We start from the raw sequence: 15,713 nt of genomic DNA on the forward strand, positions 1-15,713 counted from the left end.
GTGATAATTTGGCACGACGCTCTAATTATTTCGTTGACTTCTCACAGAAGAAATAATTTTCGAGCACTCTCGTTTTCCGAACTTTCTAATATGCTCCGACGCTATCGAAACCGTTTGAAAGCTGTAGTTTATTGCCAGCAAACGGAGCACCAAATATATTTGGTCTTCTTAAGCAAACAGACGTTGTGATTAGCCATGTATTTCGTGACCTAGTGTCCAAGCTAAAACATAAGGATCCACATTTAGTAAAAGAGTACTATCAATTGCAACAGAAACATCATCTGAAACTTAAGACGTTAACTTTTTTAAGGCATCAAAAATCACTTTGTAGTTTGCTTAAGAAAAGGCGCCATAGCAAATTGAGTAAACAACGCCGTAGAACCAAAAAGAATAAGAAACTTGCCGGTGAAACCGCATTAGATTCGAGTTCCCTGTGAGTCCTATTTCTCTCGGCTCCGCGACCTCAGTTTTACTACCAGCGATTATAGAGCTTCTTTGTTATAGGACTCAGTCGTTACGTCGCGTCCGGCTTTCGCTGCGTGTTTTTTGTCCCAGCGTCTATTGATTGACACCGCTTGCTGGTTTAAAAGTTGGCGATTGTCGCAGCCCCTCTCCTGCATTTTCCCATTCTTCGTCTCGATCGCTACGTAAACGCCGCCCAAATTTTCCGGTCCTCTTGATGTTCGCATATTACCTCTAGTCCTATTACGCTCTGGGGTTTATGATCTCTGAGTCTCAATTACTTATGGTTTTTTTGTCCGCAGTTTAAACTACAGTGGTTATGGAAGCTTTTGTTGTTGAGGCTCAGTCATTCATCCCGGTAAAATCTCTGTTCGTTTCCCTGGTTTAACTTCACTTCCTATCTCCTCTGTTGGCTGATTTGTCCAATGATTGATCATTTTACCTTTAAATTATTCTACTCTCTGAGTCTGTAGTGCATTTAAACCACTTTTACATAATTTCCTTTATATTTCATCGGTTGTAGTATTTTTTCACTCATTATTTCAAATCCGTTTACTGGTAAAGTTCCCAAGATATATGACGCAAGGGCCAAGGCTGGAAAAGAGTTGTGCAATTTTTACGAAAACAATCTCGCGCTATCCAGAAAAAAGCGAGGTGTGTGTGGAAGTGGGCGGATTGGTTAAGAAATTTAAAGATCTCCCAGCAATTTGTATAGCAAAAATTGATAGCTTGATATGCCTTGCATCTAAGACTGAACAAGCAGAGAAATTTCAGTCTGAACTAGAAAAGGAATGGCTGGCAGTTCTGGATAATAGACACGGTGATTATGTGGAAAAATCGGGGGACTACATAGACTCTGTTCTCGACAACAAGAGTCCCACAAAAAAATTCCCAAAAAAACCCAAAACTCCGTGTCTGGTAGAACCTCTTCGAAGTTTTCAATAGCGCGTAGGAAAGACTTTGTATTAGCAAGAATTAGGCGCAATGAAATTGAAGAAGAATTTAAAACTGCTGCTCGAATTGCTGAAAAGAATATGAACTCGAGATGGCAGAGAGAGAACGTAAAGAGAACGAGTTAGATTTGTTTTCCAAAAAGCATCAAATAGACCTCGAGAAATTGCTCGAGGAAAACCGAAAACGTCCTATTGAAGCGAAAAAGTTAAATTAATGGACGATGAATCCTTTTTTTTTAGAGAAACCACTAATCGTTTGTCAAAAAGTGGCAGTATATACTCAACCAGGAGCAAAAATGGCGTTAAAGACTTGGTTTAGACAGTTTGCAGTAAAAAACCGCCATCTTGACATGCAAACAGAATCAATCCAGTTCCCATTTTGATCATGCCATTTCCTCTGCGGCAGCAGCTGCGCAGGAAAATGATTTGCTTGTTCCAAAACAGGTTAATTTTTTCGAGAATCAAGTTTATCAGAACCAGCGGCCGAAAGTACGCAATAAGATCACAATCAACAACATTCATCAGAAATTATTCTTCATGCGTCAGATTTGACTGGAAACGGCGATTGTTTCCAGCAAAACAATCAAGTCAATGAAGCTCCCGAACTCAACTATCCCATCTTTTGCCAAGCCAATTAGAAAGAAATTTGCCGACAGCAGCGGGAAGCCCGCACCACCACCGGGAAATAAAAATGCCACTCTGTCACTATAGGCCCAACTTGAATACCTAGACGCTCGCTAATACTCCATTTAATGCGTACCCAATTACTTTCCTGATCGTTTCTCAGAGTCCCACTCTTAGTTTCAATGCAAGCGTTACAGCTTCAGTAAACACCGTAGGTGGTACAAGGTACTACCATATCCAATTTCTAGTGCCATTCTAGATAACCTGGTGCCGCACTTATGCTGCCGGTATGTCCGACTGTTTCGTCTTCGCTCCCGTACTATCGTAATCCCCCACACCTGCAACATCCTTGATTGCCATAGACTTCAGCATTTCAACAAGTTACGAATGTTACGGCCAATTTAGAAGTGCGACTGATTTGCAGACATTGACTGATGACGTAAAGCGAACTTATCTAAAAACATTGGTAGTAGGGAAAGTAAAAGCTGCAATAGCGGAATTTGCCTATTGTAGGTCAATGTAGAGAGATGCTCTGAAAACACTGGAGCGCAAGTTCGGACAGCCAAAGGCCGTGGTTACTGCGCGTCTTGATAAATTGTCGAAATATCCACCAGTGAAAATGCATAACTCAGACAGTATAATCAAGTTCGCTACTACAATATTAAGTCTCTTAGGCGTATTTAGGTCATTGGCATAGCTCGTCCCTTATAATTCAAGCAGTTCAAAAGCTTCCACCCAATGTAAAAGAAGCATAATCAACGCACACCGTAAAGAAAGGTTGGTTGAGCCCAACCATGATAGATTTTAAGGATTTGGTGAGGGAGAAAGCAGAAGCTCATGAGTGCATGAAAATAATCTCTTTGAAGAACCAAACTGAGGATAGCGGAAGCATAAGTGCAACAAAAACAAAAGTTTCCTCAAAAGTCTCTGCTGCTAACGCAAAAGCAAAACAACATGTCTCAAGTAAAACATCTGAGAGTGCAAAAATGATCAACTGGCATGCGTGCTGTGCAAGTGTCGACATCTCATTTGGTGATGTCCATCTTTCAAGGAAAAGACCCCCACGCAGCGTGCTAAAATTGAGGTAGAAAACCGACTTTGTTTTTCGTGCTTGAACGGTAAGCATTCTTTCCGGATATCTCCACATCAACGAAAATGCACTCAGAAAGGCTTTCGAAGCACATAACACACTACTTCATGGGGCAGAACGCGTTTTTCCCGTAAGTAACAAAAAAAGTGTTGCCACGCTCACTAAAGTGAAATCAACAAAAACATCATCAGCTACAGTGGAAAATGCAAACTCTATGGGAACGGCTAGTTCGTCCGGACTCACTTCAATCCCTGATGTAAAAGGGCTTCTTCAGGTTATTGAAGTCGACCTTGTCAGCCCCTCAAATGTAGGCAAAAAGCACTTCTATCTGTGACTCAGCTTGTAGCCATTCCTGGATATCTAGTGAGCTTGTAACTGCCTTCAGTTGAAGGAAGAGCCATTCAAGTTGACAGTGAATGGCATAAATACTCAGGAAGTCGTAATAATGGAATCAGTGCAAGTTACTCTGCAACCAATAGGCAAAAACATTTGTTCTCCGTTTGCTTTACACCCTTATGTAAAACAGATTTTGCGAGTAGGTTCTGACATCATTGATAATACCGCCCTTCAAAAAAATTATCCTTACCTGAGCCTACTACCGAACAAAACGTACGACTACGCAAACGTCGAGATGATGCTCAGCCAAGACGCTTACCACTCCCTCCGTCCAATTAAGTATTTTGAAACCGACTCAAAATAATCACCCGTTGTTGTTCGTTTACAGTTGGGATAGTTAATAAAAAGTCCGTTGCCGTCTTAATGTGGTCTGGTTTCTACATGCTTCAATGCAGTGGCCATACAAGATTCTGAGTTAGCAATACAGATACAATCCTGGTATGACATGGAATCTTTTGGGGCGTTTAAGCAGGTTGGTACTCGTTTAGCCTTTGATGTTCGAGAAACTGAAATTCTCGAACAACCCACCGTACACAGTGAGAGCCGAAATTATGTAGGCATGCTTTTGTATTCAGTCAAAGTAAAAATCCCTTACAATTTTTTTCAGCAATGGTGCAGTTCAATTCATTGTAAAAACAATTAGTTAAAGATCCCGGTTTGTACAAACGTTACGTACAGACACTTCAAGACGATCTCGGCGGATAAAATTTTATAAAATTAAAAAAAACGAGAAAACGAGATAACGAGCATTGCGCTGGAAAAAAAATGGTATCTACCTCATCGCCCAATTGTAAACCCTAACAAGCCGGTCTTGAATGGTGCTCCAAAGTGTCAGGGCATATCTTTAAACAGGGTATTACTCACTGGTTCAGACCTCTTGCAGAAACTAATCCACAGTTCAATACGCTTTCGTCAACATCAATTTGCTGTTTTCGCTGATATTGAAGGTATGTTTTCACAATATGGTGTTTTACCGGACGAACAATCAGTTTTTCATTTTTTGTGGCGGGAAGATCTCTCAACGAATATTGAGGTACATAAGTACACAAGACATATATTCGATGCGAAGGATTCGCCAACTTGCGCGTACCGCGAGAGACAATGAGTCAGATTTTCCCGACGCGGCGCAAGCCATTTTCCAAAAATTTAATACGGCTGACTACCTGGACTCAGTGGAGTCACCCATCTTAACACTATAAAGATTGCGCGATTTGATCGAAGTACTCAACAGGGGTGGTTCCAAGCTAACTAAATTCACTAGTAATGTCCCGGACCTCCTGAAGGAATTGGAGGATAAATCAATGAAACAAATTTCAAAAGAAATAGGTGCTTTAATGGTGGAGTTATCATCTCATGTTTTAGGTTGAAGTGGGATCATGTAATTGACACACCTGGTCAGCCGCGGAACAAAAAGTGTTTCCTCGAAAGCTGTAACATAGGTTAGTATTGAGTTTTGTATAAAAAGTATTTGAACCAATTAGACATGTCGCGCCCTTTACTGGGACAGCGCGGCTCCTGCTCAAAGATGTCTGGCGCCCTCATGGTCAGAGTTGGGATGATGTACTTCCGCGCGCAATGATTAAACTCAGTCGTGGAGCTCAGAACTTCCAAAATTTGGGCTAATTACAATACCCTGGAGCTAGTTTTCTGGTTCGTTTGAACACTTGGAGTTACATCTCTTTAGTGACAGTTCACTGGAAGTGTTCAGCGCAGTTTCATTTTTGCACGCTCTTGTGAGTTCCTCAAACAGCGGAAAACAAACGGAACCAGCCTTCGCCGTCGGAAAGGCAGGCGTAGCTCAGATGAATTCGCTCACCGTCCCTAAGCGTGAACTGCAAGCAGCTTTGCTGGCGTCTCGCCTCAGAGAGGAAATATTCAAGGCATTCATTGTTCAGATTCATTGCACATTCATTTAGACAGATAGTACCACAGTCATTCAGTGGTTAAATTCCATATAAAAAAACCTATTTTTGTCGCGAATCGTGTCTCGAAGTTACCAGAGGGAACAAAAGTCGGTCAATGACATCACGTACCTACGCAAAATATTCCGGTTGACGCCGGTACTAGGGGAATGTCCTCGGAGGTGTTGCAGAACAGCGGTCGGTTGCGTGTTCGCAATTTCCTTCGGACATCTGATTTCCCTTTTTTAACCGGACAATGAAGTGGTATCGAACATCAAATTAAAACGTCAGGCAGCTGATCCCAAACCTTCAGACCACTATTAAGCCCTACAGGCCAACTGTTCAATTTCTGCTTTCAGTATTACTCTGCGTAAATACAGTTTGTATCCAAAAACTTCTTTGTATTCTTGCATATGTTCTACGTATACTTCCGCGGCACTTCAACTACCTATCTATAGATGGAAACGTAGTGAAACCACAGAAAATTAGCGCAGCAGAAAACAAACAGCAGCTCATTACCAAGGGCAGAATCTTTCCCAGTCGAACTTGTTCAACTCTGCAATTCAAAGAAAATCAATAAAAAGAAGCCCTATTGCAGTTTATTCGCCCTTCGACGGACCCGGGGGCCTGCTCCGTTCCTCTGGCCGATTTAAGTGCTTCACAAACCGGGATTTCAAATAGAAGCACCCCATAATTTTTGTCGGTCGACATCTATTCGTACGTCAGATGCACCTCAAAAATCACAACGAAGACGTCGATTATCTTCGCTCGCTTATCCAACAGAAATATGCAGTTCTGAAGCTTCGTTCATTTCTTCGTTCAGTACGTTCCAAACATACGGCTTGTACAACCTATGATGGCTGATCTTCGGTCCGAACGACTTGCCTTACAGAATTTGCCCTTTACAAATGTTGGTCTTAATTTTTTGGTCCATTTTACGTCACCGTTCGTCGGTCTTCTGAGAAAAAGTGGGGTTATTTCTCACATGTCTGACAACCAGGGCAGTCCATGTTGAGATCGCTAACTCAATGGACACGATTTCGTGTCTTATGGGTACGAACGCTTTATTGCTTGTCGCGGAATGCTATTGTTCATATGCTCTGACAACGGCAATAACTTTGTCAACAAAGAGAAGGAACTATTGTTGTGTCTTTTGAATTTGAACAAACAGAAAATTGCTTCAAAGATGGCACAAAAGGGAGTCAAGTGGAAATTTAATCCGCCTGCTGCCCCGCACGACGGAGGGGTTTGGGAAAGGCTAGTGCGCAGTTTCAAGCAAACGCTGTACGCAATCCTTGGAAATCGTCGGCTCGCAGACAAATTACTATATAAAACATTCTGTTTAGTTGAACAATCATTGAACAACCGCCCATTGACTGCCGTTTGTTCCGATGCTAACGATTTATATGCTTTAACGCCGAACCATTTTCTTTTGGGCTACCGCAGTACTTGCCTTACTTCAGTCTCCCCTGTCTATGACTTCGATCACCGAAAGCAGTAGGCCAGATCGCAAGCGTACACTAATGCCATCTGTAAGCAAGGCTTAAAAGAATACCTTCCCCGGTTAAATAGCCGTTGCATATGATGGACCCCATCCGATGCAATCATAAAAATCGGTGACCTAGTTTGGATAATCGATAGCGACAGCCCAAGAGGCTATTATCCAATCACTCGTATTTTGAGTTTATCTTTTGACAATGATGGCGTCGCACGGTCAGCTCAAGTCCAAACAGCATCCGGCTCATTATCTCGCCCTATTGTTAAATTAATACCGTTTTCGAATCATCAGTTTTGGGGCCTGAAGATGTTGCTAACGCAATTGCGTGTAAGCGTAAATGAAATGAGATTATTACTTGCGCTTTCGCACAGATTGTTCCAACTTGGATATAGCCTAATGGTTACGACCTAGGCCCCTTAACCTAGAGCTAGCGGTTCAAATTCCGGTGGGACCAAATCTCATTTTTTGATATAAATAGTATCAGAGGTCAATTTAATTGCATTTTTTACATATTTCGACCTTGAAAAGAGCATCAATTTTGATTGGCCGACAACCTTGCTAGTTGTCTGATGCAGTAAATCTTACGCACGTTTTTCTTTCATGAGTTTTATCAACCTTATAGGAATTTTGAGTCTTTTACGTTGTGAAATACAAAAATAAATTGGATTTCCTGCCCCGAAACAGGATTTTTGCTTGCTTTATTGACTTCGTTCCGATACATTGTTGATCTTAAGAAATTAAGTCTTGAATTCTTATTTGTTTTTTTAATAAGACTTTGATTATCATTTTTTTTTAAAGTTATCGCAACGAGAGCGGACAATTCTTTATTTAATTTTACTTCCAATCTGCTGGGGATCGTTTTCGTTAGCTAACACCCCCCACTCTAAACTCCCTAATTGACTCCAAAACGCAGGAATCAGTTTTTTGTTGGTAATTATGTTATTGCCATTACCCCAAACGTATTTACGTTTCAAACAACCGCTCTGTCAGTATTTTCCAAAAAGCTCAACACATGTATTGATGTGTAGCAATTCAAATGCACACATGTTTCAATACATGGGAATGCCATAAAAACTATTGTGGGGGTATTAGCGGCAAATGTCCGCCGCTTTCTAGAGAAATTAGATTCGAGTCGTTCACCTGTTAAGTTCAAATTTCCCTAGTAAAAGGATTGTTAATGCCAGAGCTGGGTTGTTATAATAATATCCAAACTCCAATTGGGCAGTAAAAGTTCGCGCTGCGCTTATAGTATTAACTAAATTAATTTCTTTTCACGGTGGTGGTGATTTGAACGACGCAATTGCTTTTAACCCTAAGTGTGGTTTCGTGAAGTGAGCTGGAAACGGCTCGTTTTCCACCTGTTTAATGAAGTTCCCAAGCGAAAATAGCATTTATTACGACCATAGCTTGTTTTTGACCACTCCTACACTGGTTCGGATCCATAAAGTACCCTGATTTTTGTGTAGCCATCTCCAGAAATCTTTTTTCTGAGTAGGAAGTTTTCTCTCGAAAGTTTATTTTTATACGATTTAGAAATTGTGAGATATTATTGTTGTTCATTGGTTTTGTATTTTCCACGTTCGTGCTACCTGCGTGAATTGTATTTTTTTGCGAATCTCCACCAAACGAAATCTTAAAGTGAGAAGTGCAAAAAACTCTTGAAAAAATCGGTTCGTTATCTAGCAACCCTACCCGTTACTATTATTTAAAACCCAAATCCTTCTATACGCATGGGTTCGACTTGGGTTTTATGAAAAAGGGTCAACAGAAAAACTCTAAGTCTTATTGTTAAATACACTTATTTAACTTACATGGTTTTCTGTAAAATTTTGTTCGAATAACAACTGAGTCAAAAGACTTCAATTCTAAACGCCGGCTTGATATTAAGTAAGCAATCAGAATAGTGAAATAGAAATTTATGTGTAATCTAATACTGAGTTTCTCAGCCTCGGGGGGTTTGCACCACATGTTACCGATAAGCGTTCAATTTCTGCCTTGTATAAAAAATGAACTTATTAAGAACGACCAACGAACTCTTAACTACCAAGCTGGAATAACTAAGCGAAATGACTCACCAGAATCTTGGGTTCTTACAATTTATTGTGTCTAGTGTACTGTACTAGCTACAAAATTTAGTTTATTCCTCAAAAAGTTTCAAACCTGATTTCAGTTTCGTTTGATTGTTAATTTATTAGACTATTTAAGCCTTTTTATGCGATCTTAGTGGAGGCCTTCCATGTGGTGGTGCTGGGTCTAGAAAATGAAAAAGGAAGTCAAGGGTTTAGGAAGTCCTGGGTCGACCCCATGAAGAAACCAACATAATTCTAGAAATGAACAAGGAGGCTCGGTATTATGCGATTGCACATAAGGGTCTAACCCCGCTCATCCACAATTTTGGCATAATTGTCTACCAAATGAGGAACAGGTAGAAAAACCCAAAAATTGAAGTATTTAAAAAAAATGGTGTAAGAACGAAAAGATAGCCTCCAAAGCAGATAAATCAGTGGTGTAAAACAATGCAGTAGATTGATAAGATATGCCAATATTCAGAAAGTAAGTCAAGACGATCAGCGAAAGCAAACAACAACAACAAACATTAGTTACATCAAAATCTTTATGTCCGTTGTAATAAACAAAACTTAAAAACAGTCAAATTAGCGTCAGATAAAACTGAAATTAAACAAAAATAATTTGTTATCCACCAAAAAAGCTATGGGATGAGTCCAAAATAAGGCTGGGTAACAATTAGACAATAAAGAACAAAAACGGTGAAGTTGAAAAGTTTGCTTTTTTTTAAAAAAAGCAAATACTTTCAAATTAATGAAAACCATAAGAAATCAACTAAAAATACCATTTGGTTTTCAATTAACAATGTTTCTATAGAAAGGAATTAAGAAATTTCGGTCTTCATTTTTTATGCGGTTAAAAAAGAACAACAAATAGACAACAAACAAAAAATCAATTAAAACTTTGAAGCCGTGAAATTTGGAAGCCGTAAAGCTATACACTTGCCCTTGAAACCTGTCCGATTATACCTTCTTTGAACACCGATAATATATTATGCAACCTATCATTAATGAAACTAGGTAACAAGTAGATTAAGAATTTTAAAAAAGCAAAATTAAGTAATTGTTTTTTTTTTGAAAAAAAAAAATAATTTCCAAAGACATGAAAACCATTAATTACAAAGTGAATAAAGTAAATAGGTTCGTTTTTTGTTCCACAAAAAGTCCTTGAGAACTGCATTTAAACAGAATTTATCCTACGTCTACAGAACGAACGTCAAATATGAAAAAAATAAAAAATTAAATTTATTTTTTTTGTGAAAAATCCGTGTCAAAGCCAGTAAATTCATAGCGATTCCTTTAAAAACTTTTTTTACACCAATCCCTTTGAAAACTTTCCTTTAGCAACATTAGCAACAATAATTTCAAATTTGGCCTGTAATTAGCGAGACGACGTAACAAACGGACAATAAAAGGAACAAAATTGCGAAATATTGTTTTTTTTGGTAAACAATTGTTTTCAAAGTCATGAAAGCCATCAGCTATCTTCTAATATCAGAAAATCGTCTCATCTATTCCTTCAGGAAAAACCAATGAAACCGAGTCAATGTTCAGGAAAATTCGGACGACGAAAAAGACAAAAAAAACGACAGTTAAAGACAAAGTTGGAAAATTCAATTAAATCCTTAAAGAAAGTAGTGTCGAAGCCGTAAAAAACCATAATCTATATCTTTGCGGTTTCTTATATTTAATATTATTAATTTTGTTCTATTTTGAACGCCAATAATGTGATATATGAACTGTCATTTACGTGATAGTGTGGCAAATCTTTAAAACTTGAAAAATGGGGAAATACCTAAAAAAAAAATAGGAAATCTAGTAGTTTCAAAGCCAGAAAACCGTAACTTAAGGCGTAGAACCACAATAAAGATTGGGATCGAATTGGGATCTTTAGGTTTACGACAAACCTTAGCGAAATGGTTTTCAATACCACAATTATTGCATCTCTTTCCCCGAGCGGGACATTTATTACGGTGTTCAGGAGTCCAACTTCATCCACAAAAGTGACAAGTTGTGGGCTTTTTCCGTGCGGTTGTATTCATAGTTGAGAAGGTAGTAGCATTCGCGATGCGCATCCGTTGTATTTGATTGACGGTTGAATGTAATTCAGCTTTGTTGGCAATCATTTTGAGTTGAGGGTACCCATTTCAATATTGATTGCTATTGCTAATGCTCTATCAGGGTCTACTGTTTCTTTTAGAAGCTCTTTTTGGATATCTTCGTTCCGTTCTGCATGTTTGCGATAAAAACGTCTCTGATGATGGTATATCTTTTTTCTCCTAGATCACAATTTTCCGAAAGTTCTTTGAGGTGTCCATAGAATTTCTCAATTGGTTCTCCCTTTTGTTGTTTTCGTGTAAGAAAAAGATACCGATCAAAAGTTATATTATGAATCCGAATGAAGGTTGTATTCAAAACACCCCAAAGGTTTCTGGTTGAGATTGCTTCGAGATTGATAGTCGAATTTTTCGAATTGAAGACGCGCCGCCCTTCCATTCCCAAACTCAGGTACATCAATGAGGAGGCTTTCCGATCACATAGTTTCCACGGTTCGTCTCCGCTTAAGATGCCGACCACTTCAATGCGTTGACACTGATTTTTCCACGCTGTTTTCGCCTGTTCGTTGCGGGAACGTCGATCTCGTTCTGATTGTGCTGTCGGGTTGTCAACTGTGTCTTCATAAGCTGGTTCGGGAGGCAAGATAACATTTACTGGAGGGTCAGCTAGGAGAAGGTCCACTTCAATTCCTTCCCGAGCAAGAATTGCAAGTTTTAATTGCGTCCTCCAATATTCCCAGCGAAGTGGGGGTTCTAGGGTTGCCTTTTCCCAGAAGGGTTGAATTCCGAGTGGAGATTTGCCACTGTCCTTTATCGCTGACTGCGCCATGTTATACTTAAGCTTTGCAAACAGACTTGGATGTGTGTCGCAAATACACTATCTCAAAGTGTAGTGGGAATTGCAGAGCGAATCCTTGAATAAGTGTGTTTTACAGAATTGAATTATTGGAATCGCGACGCGAATCCACAGCTAATTTGTCTTAAGTAAATTAAGAGCGTTTGTAGAAGCAACTTGAATTCAGATTGACTAAAAGAATTTATGATTACTTATAATAAAATACTGTGAACAACATATGAAATAATATAGTAGACTAGCGGGAATATTTTTATATGTGAATAATAAAAAGTCATAACTCAAGTTATAAGCGCATGATATAAATATTAAAAATAGAGGGTAAAATATTTAAGTACACATAAAGGTTTCGATATATAAGTATACATGCGTATCACACCCCTCAAGAGTGGTCGGAACAACTCAACCTCCAAGGAAATTAAACCCCACGGAAGTGAACCCCCACGAAAATTAACCCTCATTTTATATTTGAATTTTTTGCTTTGTAATTTTTTCGCGGGGTGTTTTTTCCGAAACCGGTTGGAATAAGGTTTGTGCTATGTACATACCGAGTTAGTATCCACTGGATACTAACTCGGTATGTACATAGCGCAAACCTTTTTCGGTCCGGTTTCGGAAAGAAAATCCGCGAAAAAATCAAAAAGAAAAAAATTTAAATTTAAAATGAGGGTTAATTTTCGTGGGGGTTTAATTTCCTCGTGGGCAGTAAAAATTGCCTTATACTGGGGAAAAGTAGGTTCAATTAATGATTGAAAAACTACCTGGAGTTCAATTTTCCGCCAATTCTCGATAGATCTTGGTAACTCGTGGGTAATTCTATGAATTGGTGCTTAATCTTCTTTAGAGGTGCTTAATAACTTTTAAAAATTATTTTGAGTTGCCGTCATGTTTAATCTTTCTTGTTTGTCTCGTCAATATATTGTTTTGCGATACGAATGCTGAGATCTTGCAAGTTCGTATAATTCTTGATGTTTTCTAAGCAAGTGCCCAGTCAAGATGTTAAGATTTACCATTCTTCTTATCAAGGGGCATCAAGCGTCGGTTCGCTGAGTGTTTTAATTGTGAAGTTTTAATTATGAAGAAAAACAAGCGAACTTTCTGAATAAGAGAAAAACCATATAAAAAGTAGCTTGGATCGAAAACAGTTTACTGAACAAAAATTTTGAATTTAAGTTTTAAGTAAATCTACATTACTTCTATCACAGATAGATCAATGTTCTGGGGTATACGTACAGGATTAATAGCCAAAATTCTGAACCGGAAAATTTTGGGCATTTTTTAGATCAACCCAAGTTATCGTATTCGGTAGAGCCATCATATGACCCCGAACGTCTGTTGTTTCTGCTCATTGATCGCACTTTTGCAAGGAGGCTATCTGATAACACTAAAAGGTGCTCAATTTTCCCTTTGAGACCACTAGAAGCACCAAAAAAGCCCAGTTTTCTGAATCCCATAAAATATATTAGCTCGCTTTTGTCTTTAGAAGACGCAACTGGGTTGATTGTGAAACCCAACAAGGATAAGTTTGACGACCCTGGATCTGAATTCGACGAACCCTGGTGGCTATGGTTCATAACTTCCTTAGTAGCTGGACAGCTGTAGCGGTGAATAGTTCCATTATCCTCAAGGGTTGAATTGAAAAAGAGGTCGACTGATTCTTCGCTTTCTGTTTTCTTTTTAGAATGCTCTGTGCTCCTAGGGCAATATGTCACGATGAACTCTGATTGGCTAATTTTATTGACCAATGAGAAACTGGAAAGTGAATCGTCCCATAAAAGTCTCTCAGGGCTAAACTGGGTCATAAGTTGATCTAAAGTTTTGGGTGAAACAGTTAAAACCATTTCCATTTTTAGAAGTCGAAGTTTTTTCGAATTTTTTGTCGTTTCCGCAGAAAAAATGGTCGTTCCATAAGCTCCGCTATCTTCAAGTTTCCAGTCCAGATCATCTGGTAACACATGTTCCACTGCAAATTGAACAATATCTTTTCCCATTTGATGAAGCAGGTCTAAATTGGAACTGCTTTCTAAGGATCCTTTCGAATTGTAACTGTTTGATGTTGGTTTTTTACTTCGACTGCTCCGGCTCTCGAAGGTCCCTCGCTCAACCAGAGCTTGAGTATCATCGTCGCCGGGTCCGATGGATACCGAGACCCGCTCAACGTCATCAGTTTGCGGCGGGAAGTCGGCGGGGTCACCTACAACCGACTCGTAAACGCTTTTGGCTCCATCGTTGTTATTGTTGTTGATGACCCACTCATTAACGCGATGACTAAGAGCAGGGGTTGCGGGTATTATAACTTGGGTGTCTGGGTTACCCTCGAGGTTAGAGTCCTCATTATTATTGGATGCCATAAACCCATCTTGACTTGGTGCCCTGGTTAGACGAAAGTGATAGTCTACAAGATATGTTGATAACCAGCCCATGGCAAAAGCAGCAATGATTAAAAAATAGCAGATGACTGTTTCGGACGAACCACCCATCGGATAAACGAACACTTTCACTGCAAGGTATATTGTTGAGAAAAATGACATCGAGCCAGCGTAAATCCAGTGTTTGCGCTTGAAAACAATGTAAACAATAACCAAAAAACAATCTCGAACGAAAACCAAAATCAAAATATCCATAAAAGATGTTTTGAATGAATAGTGAACAAACTCCTGGCCAAATAGATCTACGTATGTTTGATCATCACTTTTTTCCATACTGAGGTAAATTGAATAAACAAGGAAAGTTAGCAGAAAGTCCGCAAAGCAGAACAACCCGTAAGATCGACGCGCCCTCCGTAGCGTTTCTTGCGATTCTCGGCTGGGCTGTTTGATTAGAACAACCCCGGGTGTTTCTGGCAAACTGCCCGCCCGGTGTGCACGGAGGTCACCCTGTTGAACATCGGTTTGACTTGCACGATCGTAATTCCCACTAGCATTTTCAATGTCCACGTTCTGGTTCAGCACGCTCATGATGAGTTAAGTTAGAACAAATAAGTTAACCAAGTTTATAACTGATTAACTGCGAGAGTGGATCACCATTGACATGATGATTACAGTTTAAAGCGGGAGTTTGTAAATATTGAATCTAACTTGTTAAAGGTCCTTAATAAGTAAAATGTTATTCTGAATATCAGTCAACTCAACCCACATATTACGTATTGTCGTATCATCTAACCGAATATTTGCGTCAGTAAATTGGAATTAAAATTGATCAATTAACTCAATGTCAAAATTTGAATCAAGGTACGATATTTGTATTTGAGTCAAATAAATTAAGCCTACGGTTTCAAAAAGTTGTTTTTGATCTTAAATTTTAGTTCATAATTAATTGATTTTGTTTTCACAACGAAATTCATTAAGGTCAAACACCCGGGGACTAGCGCTTGCAAAACGAGCTGAAGTTTTAATGTTTTGTTCACGTTTTCTTCAGCATTGTTCAGTCGTTCCAGCGACAGCCGATGCAGAACTTAAATGAACAACGTTTGATAACATTTGGTGTGCTTTTTATGGTATATATTTCTGTATATATACAGTCTATATATGTATAAATAGTCGTCTATCTAAACATACATTAAGCTGAGCTAATACGTGAACAAAGCATAGTAAAGCGTTGTTTAATATGGCGTTTATTCAACGCACGTACGCACACCAAATCGTTTGGACAAATTGAATTATAAGTTAGTATAACACCGTTCAAATTGAAAAGGCAAAACTGTCGAAGTTACTGCTACGTAAAGTAATATCATTAAATCATGTTGATGGATGAATGCTTAAATATCTGACAGTATTAAATAGGTTTACAGTACTAAGTCCAGAGCCTATGTCT

General features: G+C 39.0%; 1 protein-coding gene across 1 annotated transcript; it reads right to left on the reverse strand.

Annotated features, from left to right (window-relative positions):
• Positions 1 to 13,040: 13,040 nt before the first annotated feature.
• LOC142344069 (uncharacterized) lies at positions 13,041 to 15,353 on the reverse strand. Its single transcript, XM_075395545.1, has one exon. The coding sequence runs from the start codon at positions 14,855 to 14,857 to the stop codon at positions 13,184 to 13,186; it is 1,674 nt and encodes a 557-aa protein (XP_075251660.1). The 5' UTR covers positions 14,858 to 15,353; the 3' UTR covers positions 13,041 to 13,183.
• Positions 15,354 to 15,713: the final 360 nt, after the last annotated feature.

This window comes from Convolutriloba macropyga, chromosome 8 (assembly GCF_964194025.1).
Source record: "Convolutriloba macropyga chromosome 8, txConMacr16.3, whole genome shotgun sequence".
Lineage (NCBI taxonomy): Eukaryota > Metazoa > Xenacoelomorpha > Acoela > Convolutidae > Convolutriloba > Convolutriloba macropyga.